Genomic DNA, 10,367 nt, shown 5'->3' on the forward strand with positions numbered 1-10,367 from the left:
TCAGCGATGCTAGGAGTAGCCAGGATTCCCACCAAAGAAGAAAAGATGGTGAAAGCCAATTTCACTTCAATATCAAATGACAGGATGCCTCAGTGATACCTGGGATGCACACTTATTGTCTCAGTTTATTCCTGAAACAAAGGCATATGATGGTATCATTATCCTTGTTTTATAGATGAGCTAAGGTTTAGGGAGCTTAACAAGCCTGCAGCCAAGGGGCAGAAACCAGGATTTGAACCAAAAGTCCCTCGAACTGCTTCCCCACAGCTACAGACTATTACATACAAGACATATTTCTGGGTCCTAGACCAAGGAGAGAAAGAAATCATCACTGCTCTATCTTTTAAAAGACTGTCCTCAAAGACAAACTTTGCAATTTTACAATTTATTATGAAATAAAGCAAAGAATGGAGAGAACTTTCTAAGTTCAAGTACAAATAGAATAGCTCTAATAGCAAAATAGATGATTCCCCAAACAGAAATAAAAGCAAGGAAATAGCTCAGCAGGATAGCTACAATATCCTTGGATGTTCACACCATCACAATAAATAGCCCAAGCAAAAGTTCACTCATCTCAGTCTATAAAATCTATGTTATTAAATATTGCTACTACATGAATCTTTTTTTTTTTTTTTAAAGGATTTTCTTATTTATTTATTTATTTATTTATTTATTTTTGGCTGTGTTGGGTCTTCGGTTCGTGCGAGGGCTTTCTCCAGTTGCGGCAAGCGGGGGCCACTCTTCATCGCGGTGCGCGGGCCTTTCTCTATCGCGGCCCCTCCCGTCGCGGGGCACAGGCTCCAGACGCGCAGGCTCAGCAATTGTGGCTCACGGGCCCAGCTGCTCCGTGGCATGTGGGATCTTCCCAGACCAGGGCTCGAACCCGTGTCCCCTGCATTAGCAGGCAGATTCTCAACCACTGCGCCACCAGGGAAGCCCTACTACATGAATCTTAAAGATGATTAGCTGTCTAAAGAAAAAGGAAAAAAAAGGCATCTCTGTTCTAGTCATTTTTATTGAAAACTGGGAAGCTGAAGAAAAAAACATGAACAAAAAAATTATTAATAATGTGTAAGCCTCTGAAAAACTTCATATTTTCCAAATCATATGTGAAGTGACTGAAATAAACAATGTGAGAGTTCAGTAAATGACAGCTTTGAATGGGCTATCTAGGGTTCTCATAGTGATCTCCATTATAGAGTAAACCAGAGCATTTCTGAGAGCCAGGGTGTTATTTTTAAAAAGAAGAGTCATGAAACCAATGTATAGTAAAAACTATGACTTGCTTTAATGAGATAGTACAGTGAGTCATACATACTAACATTTCTTTGATTAGAGGGAACATTTCTTCTAAGAGTAGAGTCAGTGATAGGAAGAAAGGAAAATTTTCCCTCCAGCAATTGTCCATACGCTTTGCCTGTCTGAAAAACTGTTAGTGAAATAAGAAAACCATTTTGTGCTGACAAAAGAAGTGGATGGTCAGATTCTCCATAAGGCTCTAAGCACCTCTGTTATGAGAAAAGGCACCCATTGCTCCTGGCAGGCACACCTCATGTGCCTCCATTTTCTGTAAAAAAAAACAAAAAATTTCTCTACTGTTTCTCCTTGAGCAACTCTGAAAAGGAAATATAGAGATGTGTTTCTGGACGTAACAGAGAATGAGGACAAAAGGAAACCAACTGGCGGTCAGTTCTCACTTCCTAAAAAAGGCCGAAGGAGTTAGCGTGTTGACCACCAGTGCAGATGGCTTGTTTTATCTGCATGTGGGCTCCAATGGAAAGCAAGCACAAAATAAGGCTCGAAGTATTAAAATAAACCAACATGTGTTTGAAATTTGTTTTTAAGTCTTCCCTGCCCAGATTAACTAAAACGCAGAACTTTAGGTTACTCCGAACATGTTTGGGGGTCTACCAATACACAGCAGCAAGTGAGGCAACTAGAAAGCTACAGCCACCTTTTTCATGCCATAAATCTCAGGACCTAGAAACTGACGTCTTCATCCTTCCTCCTTCTCCCTGCCTCCCATCTAATCATGGAGGGATCCTTTGCAAAGTTTTCCACTGTGGTCCTCTGATGAAGTAAGACTCTGAACCTCTAACTGACACCATTGTCCCCTTCGCTGTACAATTGCCCAAACTACTTGGTTTCTCAGGTAAGATTTCTTTGTCCTGCATGGAAATTATTCTGCAAGCCCATAAAAAATCGGGGGAAATATAGAGGACCAGTCGCTCTACTTGAGTACATGTCCAAAGACTCTCTAACCGAGTAAAATATAAGATAATCCCTTGCTTGCCATTAAACACAGTGACTGAACCCATACTCCATTCTCAGAAAAGAAAATCAGACCCTAATCAGCAAAGGATGATTCACAGACAGCAAAAATTCTTGCAAATAAAGAACTCTACTGAGACATATATTTGTAATGCCAAGTAATTAAGGTTTATTGAGAAATACAGAGCGAAACAAGTTCCCTTTTTCCGAGGCACAAAAACAAGCCAGAAGACAAAGCAGCTAGGTCAAAACATGCCAAAACCATTAGAGACTGGGGCATGGGTGGTAAATTTCTGGAAACATCCAGAGGTATATGTGCCACCAGTGATCAAACAGTTAAAACAAGATTGGTGCTGGCCAGAAAAACGTTAGATTGCCAACGTCAGCTTATTCAAGCCTGGCAGCCAGCAGTCAGGCAGTTAGAACAGGGGTCAGCAATGAAGAGTTATTCAGGAACAGGCAGCTTGTTGGAAGATCCTGGAAACACAGCTGGCAGGTCATGGAGTCTTGATTCGCTCACGGGCCCCTGCACACTCAGCAAATTCTTCGCCAGCTGGACACGCAGGACTGCTTGTACATCCTGGAGACCCCGCAGGATGGTTGGCAGATGGTGGAGACTCCTCCCACCGGCTGGCAGACAGTGGAGACACTTTTCACTGGTTGGCACACAGTAGAGATGCCGCCCAGGGGCTGACAGCCACTGGAGACAAAGGTGAGCGGCCGGCTGCAGGGAGTTGAGCAGGGATTGGAGACACAAGTGGTTTGCCGAGAGGAGGTCACCCGGACAGGGCTGGAGACATAAGGAGTTGGCTGGTAGCAGGTTGGCTGGCAAGCAATGGGCTCGCAGCAGGTCTTCTGACAGTGGTCCAGGAGCCAGGAGCCAGTTTGGATGGAGCTGGGCAAATAGATGCCACTCAGGCAGTCGGCATCCGGGGTAGAAACTGTGGCAACTGAGGCCACTGGCACAGTGTATTGTCCTCCAATCATCCTGGAAGAGAGTTTCCTTGTGGAGCAGTTGTAGGACATGGTGCCAGACGGAGAGATGTGAGTAACTTGCTGAAGCTGGCTCCTGAACTGTGAATGCCACTTCAGGCTCCGAGCTTTTATATATCCTTGCTGGTGAGTGGGGCTCCCACCCTGGTCTTCCTGGCTTCCTTGGCTCACACTGGCTTGCGTTAGAACATCTTGTGACTCTCCAGGTTAATTGTCTCTTGAGAAGCCTTCATCCTCATAAAGAAAGTTTAGTAGTTTGGTAACTAAATCATAGGCTTCTGGACTGTACTTAGTCCCAGGATTAAGAAGGTTGGTTGACAGCTTCAGAGCTATTGGTCATCCCAGCCCACACTTCATCCCTCATTCATTTTGCTTGGATACAATGAGTGTCCATCGACAGTAACATCAAACATGCCACCATTCCACCATGACACTCTCTCCCTTCTGACTGGGACTAATTACACACCCACACCAAGCTTGGGTTGTTGTTGATACTTAATGTTTTAGGCATAACTTAATCAGTCACCCTCCCATAGCTAACGGAGCTTCTAATGAACAAGGAACATTCCTGAATATGCTTCAAGATGACAGTGACAACACCTATCAGGAAAAAGGGCACAAAGACATATCCAGAGTACAAACTGGCTTGGAAAATCAATTAGGTGATCAGAGCAAGATGCCCCTGGGAACATTAGAGGGCAGTGGGACTCACCCTTTATGTCCAAGCAGCAAAGCAAATCGGAAGCTAATTATGTGGGACTGCATTTGTAGCCAAGTTTCTTTCTAAATAAATTGGGTGAGCTTTATTCCTAAAATGTTTAATCTTGTAACAATGGATAAGAGTGACTCATAAGACTCATCAATATGCCAGTGGAACAGGCTTAGTTAATTTTTTAAATTATTATAACGTTAATTTGAAAGGGTAGAGTGTCTTTCTCCCAAGATGCTCAATATATTCAAAAGATGTTTATTTTCACACAAAAACTTATAGATAGGATGCACTTTTATTATGCACAGACCAAAGGCTCTTTAAGGTCACTGTCTCCATCAAGGATAAGGGGAGGAGAAAGTGGGAGAAAGCAGGCCTTTAATCAATATTTGGTGATGAATAGATGTGTGAACAGTGTACTATAACATTTAATTATTCTTTTTATTCTTGGGGAAACCATAGAAGGATATCATTCTCCTTTATTTCATTTTGCTACAATAGAGTCAATCCTCAACACCAAAATGATTGATCCTTTTGATCCATCTGTACGCAACCCTTTCAACTCTGGCAAAATAAGTCACTTCAACACAGCTTCAGTGGTTGGTGATATTTCTACATCAAAACAGCTGTAAGATCTGACTCATTGTGTAAACTGGCTTATGTGGGGTAGGAAAGAGGGACAACAATGGATTTATGTATATTCGAAGGCTACAGTAGACTGCATTTTACACATGCACAAAGCAAACAGCTTTATGTTAGAACTCATCAGAAGTCCTTTTGCCAAATGCTTCATTCTCTATTCATCCCACTGAAGCCATGTTGGGAGCTCCCCACGGCTCTAATTTGGAGGCTAATAACACACCTCAATGAGAGGATGCTGTGCTGTGGGCGGTATTATAATTCCCAGAGATCAGACCATCACTCCCTCAGTGACTCGCAGCGTGTTCTCAGGTATGGGGAGAAATTAACGAGATGACTACTTTCCACAAGGTTGGGACTATGCTCTTCCCACCACGGGGAACATCCCAGTTGGTGTTTGAAGGTCCCAGTCCCTGGTCACAAGGGCTGGCTTGCTTGTTTGAAAATGGATGCGTAGTTTACAGGCTTCTACCAGCCATGGATTCATAGGCTGATGTGGAAAAGTACCTCATCATGTAAATTAATCAAGCAACCAAGTGAAAACATGAAGTTAGTGGTAAAGTGACACAGGAGAAGTTTTCAGTACCCATTGCCACATTTCTGGAATAGAAAAGATTTGCTGAAATCATTACTCTGTCTTGATTCTTCTTTTCCACTGCATGAAAATTACAAATAAAAAAAAATTCTAGAAAATATCTTCCATCAGCTTCAGAAGGAAGGAAATGAACATTTTTTGAGCCTCTTCCAGGCATTAAGTTAGAGGTTTCACATACACCATCACAACTGAATGCTTCCAGCAACCCTATGGACTAGGTATCATGTCACACAAAGAAGCTGAAGTTCAAGGAGGTTGAATGGCTAGTCAAAGTCACACAGCTTATATTTGACTAATTTGAGATGCAAATAAAACAGAGCCATGAGCTGTCAACCTACGCTGGGAATATTTAAACATGGTGAGATGTCTTCATTAAAGTTCAAGCAAAAATTTATTTTTAAAAAATCAATCAATCAATGTTCCATTGATGACACTACAAAGACTGTAGTCTTTATTTCTACTTCAGTTTCATCAATTGACAACAACAATAATAAATAAAATTTTAAATAGTAAGTTACAAGCACTGCTATCTTTAAACTTCATGTGTTTTTTCATTCTATATACTTTTGACAATTTTACTTCATTAGAATAAAATGCAAGGTCACTACAAACAGAACAGGAAGAGACAAAAAGCCTTTAATAGCTAGGAACTATGATTTGAAATTAAAATTATTTAAAATGGCAACACGTACAACTAATTATTAGAGAACAGCAGAGGAGTGAATTGATTTTTCAGATGTAGGTGGCAAGACCCTTCTGAAAAACAGGATTCACAAACTTTGAAATCACTTTAAGATGATATTTTAGAGTTTTCTTCCAGTCACAAAGGAAGCAAAACCAATAGATTCTTTACGTAATTAAATCTAGGGCTCTCCTTAACAGATTGCTTTCTATTTAGCACCTGGCAGGCTTTCTGGAAAACAGAAGAGGCTCATGTCTTACACTATCCTATGTGGAGTTAGGAAAACTACTTTATACTCTCGTACATTCAATATTTAAATGCAAGCATCTAGACTCTTCATCTGGATGGACTGTAAGATGCAAAGGTGAAGAAATATGCACTGACAGCCAAGTGAAGCTTGAAGAAACTCTACACAAATCTAAGTCTACAATGTTGTTAAATGAAGTCAATAAATCATCCTTTCATTGGAATGTGAGGAAAAAATTATGCGGACGGCAGCTATCATGACGTAGTTATAGGCAATATGAAACTTCAACTCAGTGAAAAGGTTTGTGAAGATTATTCTTGTGTCTGCAGGGCATGAAGTGAGAGTAGGGTGTGATGAGAGCAGATGAGGAGAGATTAAAGAACTACTACCCATTATCTTCATCCCTGATGGGTAATTTTCTCTCGTTTGTTTAGAAAAATCTAAGCCTTATACAATAATTATCACAGACTGGAAATGAGCAATTCTTTCACTCAAAACTGAATCACAGCAATCACTTACAAGGCCAAGTGTTTGAGAGTAAAAAGAGTTAAGCATATGTGGGAGGCTGAAGGTTTGATATGCTGGAAGGATACTTTTCATCACAAAGTTGGGGTAATAATGTTGACCAATGCCAGTTCAAAAAAAATCACTTAGTCTCATCAAATGGAGGAATAGTGAACTTGCTGAAAAATTAAAAACCATAAAATGAGATTTTGTCATTCTGCACTTTTTCAGGATGCTCACATTCTCAAATTGAAGCTATTCATTGTCTCTTAAGAAATATAAAAAGAGAATTCAAAAATTTAAGTACAGAACATAAAGACTGCTTTAAAAATTAACTACATCTTGGCTGAATTGTTCTGCCATTTTTTTCCCAACTTCACACAGACCTCTGGGTTGAATCTCCAGAATCCTATTAACCAAGACATTATAAACCCCCAAAGGCTGAGTGACTTGCACCAAAACTGAAGTGAAATTCATTTTCCAAATTCTTTTCAAAAAACATCAATCATAAGATGGCTTGAATCTTTGAGGCTGGAGGGAAATGTAAGGCAGAAAGCAGGTAAGTGAAAGAAGCAAACAAAGACCAGCAAAATAGTTGCTGCTTTTAGAACTTGAAAATAGCAATCACCAGCTACATGACTTGTAGACAAATAAACCCTCAGAGGATAATATCAAGGTTGAAAAATCCTAAATTGAACCACCATTCTCTTTTTCTTGATGCCAGTTTTCAAATTCATGTATTTTTTCATGGGTGCCTTTATTGGGAATCAGAATCAGGGTGCTATCAATAAAAATGGGTAGAATCCCAAGTTTTGAGACCACAGCAAACTCTCTTGCAGGACATCCCATTGTAGTTTGCATGTGCTCCATGTCCAGTCTTTCAAGTAATAAGGGGTGAACCCATTTGTGACCAGACCTGAGTAATGTTTATGCGTAGGGCCTGAGAGAGAAGTCCCCAGGTCACACAGATGTATTATCCTTCCCTGATACAGAAATATTCAGGGCCTACTTAGTACCCAGAAGGGTAAGGATGCTAGGAGCTATGTAAGAGACAGGAGAAGTATAAGTCTTGTCTTAGCATCACCTAGCTGACCTGTGCTTATGCCCTTTCAGTCCAACCCTTCTTGGTCTGACCTGTGCTTATACCCTTTCAGCCCAACCCTTCTTTGGTCTGATCGGCCTATCCAGGGGATTAGGAGTATAGCATTAGGCCAGTACTACCTCAGGTTAGTAATTGGACTATCAGAACTGGATCTTAAAGTCCTCTAGTCTATTTCTCTCACCTGACTGATGAGAAACTAAGTCTCAGAGAGGAAGCATCATTGCCAAGTGTATCAGACATGCTTGTGCACTAGTTCAAAATTGTTTCATCCCATCTCTTACTGCATCCTCTTTGCACAGACTTAAGCCAACTTCGTGGTGGTGCACCCAGACACCTCTTCCTTCATTTTAGGGCCACTCACCTACTTCTTGCTTCCGGTGCTAGGTCTTCTCTGACGCCGCTACAAGGGAAGTCCATGCTAAATGACTGCACTCCTGTATGCACTGCCCAGAAATGGGGTCTTGCTTGAGCAACGGGAAATGCAAACCAATGGGTAAGTGTTCCCACCTTTCATCCTCCAGGTAGACGGTTCTGAAACTATTTCAGAAAGTCCCTCAAAATCATGCGCGAGTTGCTTGTGATGATGGTGACTCAATAACAATTTCTGTGGTGGCCTTCCCCCCTCCTCTGTTTTACTCCCCCTTTGCTGCATTCCCCAAAATAAGATTCCCAAACTAACTGTCTCAAGCTCTGCCGTTAGAGAACTCAGACTGAGACACCAGATTCCAAACACTTTCTATTTGAGTTAAGAAAAGTAACTGGTGAAGGAATTCCATGGCGGTCCGGTGGTTAGGACTCCACGCTTTCACTGCCGACCCGCGAACTAAGATTCCACAAGCTGAGTGGTGCAAATAAAAAATAATAATAATAATAACTGGTCCTTCTAATCCTTAGTTCAGAGCCCCTCAGGGTACATCCATGTCTCTGTCCGTGCAAGCCTAAGGAATATCTTGTACACAAACTGAGCATCAAACAAGTAACATTTGCATTTTTAGAGCAATTTCTGAAATGACCAAATGAGAAATTGCAAAAGTGCTTAAACACAGCTAGAATATAAGCAGATTTTTAATTTCTCCCAAGTAATGTCAATCACACTGTGTTGTTTCCTTAAATAGGCTAGTCCCTAAGAGTTGACACCCTAAACACTAAAAGGTTGAAAGAGCTCATTGTCAGCTTGATGTCACAGTTGTTTTCCAAAATGAAGGATTTTTTTTTTTTCCAAAGTGAGATATACACTAACTATGCAATGGGAGATAATTTTAGTTACTAAGTAAACACTTTTTAGTCTTAATAGTTATATATTTATTTTTAAGTGTATTAATAAAGTATGGCTAGGTTATACAAGCCATAAATTCATGGATATCATTACATAGGATGGGGCTCAAGTTATTTTTGTTTAAAAGGTGAATTAATATAAATAAAAATGTTAGTTGAATAATAATGAACTTAATATGAAACTATGGCAAAAATTGTCAGGATAGAAATCATGGCAATGGTTTAAATGGCTTAATGGTTTAATAAGATAGTTTAATAGAGATCTAAATAATAAACATTTTAAATGGTTTAATAAATATTTTTAAAAGTTTAACTCATTTTAATTCTGAGAATGTTACCACTTAAAAACACCCCACTCACACATACATATATAATCCAAAAACCCTTCTTCTGCTTATCAATTACTGTGCAACAAATTACCCCAAAACTTAGTGGACAAAACAACCATTTATTATGCCCATGGATTCTGTGGCTCAGGAATTTGGACAAAGCACAGCAAGGCTGGTTTGTCTCTGTTGCAGGCTGCATAGAGGGATGGGGGGGAGCTGGGGGCTGTATTTATCTGAAGTATCATTTGTTCATGTGTCTGTCAGTCGATGATTGCCATCAGCTGGGATACCTATTCATGGCCTCCTCGTGTGGCCAGGAGTTCTCCAACAAAGAGGCTGGTTCCAAGAGTGAGAATCTGCAAAGCAAGAGCTAGGCAGAAGCTTTCTCATTTTTTCTGACCGAGGCTCCAAAGTCACGCAACATCACTTTGACCACATTCTGTCTCAGAGCATCACAAAGGCCCACGTCGGAGAGAAGGTGAAGTAGACGTCACTTCTTGGTGGGGGAGTGGCAAAATTTTAGATGAGGGTGTGGGACTGAAAATATCATTTTGGCCATGAAACTAAAATTACCTTATTCCCTGAATTGCCAGGATGCCAGAACTGAACCGGAAATCCCTGACATGGACTTAGGTTACCCTCAGAGAAAAATCTGAATTTCACATTCTATATTATGTTCAAGGTATGTTCAAAGTAGACAGACAGTTCATTATCTCTTGTGAGTTCCCTGTGAAGGTGACGCTTACAAGAATTGGTACCAATGCGATGACCTCAACAGCTCCCTCTAACTTTCCAATTTGACAAGTTTTTGACTCAGAGTACCAGCCACTTACCTGCAGGCCTATGCGCAGAGACAATGCATCTGGCTAAAGACAATTCTCCGTACTTTCAAGTAGCTTCAGCCATTCAATAGTAATCTTTTCCTCTGGTTTTATTTCTCATTAAACACTATGAAACTCCAGACTCTATGGACAATAAGTGTGTTCTATAACAGATGAAGTAGGAAGATGTATGGAAGCCT

The 10,367-nt window shown here is 40.6% G+C and overlaps 1 protein-coding gene across 1 annotated transcript; it reads right to left on the reverse strand.

Moving 5' to 3' along the window:
• Positions 1 to 2,805: 2,805 nt before the first annotated feature.
• On the reverse strand, positions 2,806 to 3,297 carry LOC103016065 (keratin-associated protein 11-1). Its single transcript, XM_007183689.2, has one exon. It carries the CDS (start codon positions 3,295 to 3,297, stop codon positions 2,806 to 2,808), a length of 492 nt encoding a protein of 163 aa, XP_007183751.1.
• Between the last annotated feature and the right edge of the window lie 7,070 nt (positions 3,298 to 10,367).

The sequence above is a fragment of the Balaenoptera acutorostrata genome, chromosome 4, assembly GCF_949987535.1.
Source record: "Balaenoptera acutorostrata chromosome 4, mBalAcu1.1, whole genome shotgun sequence".
Classification (NCBI taxonomy): Eukaryota; Metazoa; Chordata; class Mammalia; order Artiodactyla; family Balaenopteridae; genus Balaenoptera; species Balaenoptera acutorostrata.

Bases quoted from the DNA above. Each gene is read 5' to 3' on its own strand.
- LOC103016065 (XM_007183689.2), bottom strand. From the start codon at position 3,297: ATGTCCTACAACTGCTCCACAAGGAAACTCTCTTCCAGGATGATTGGA.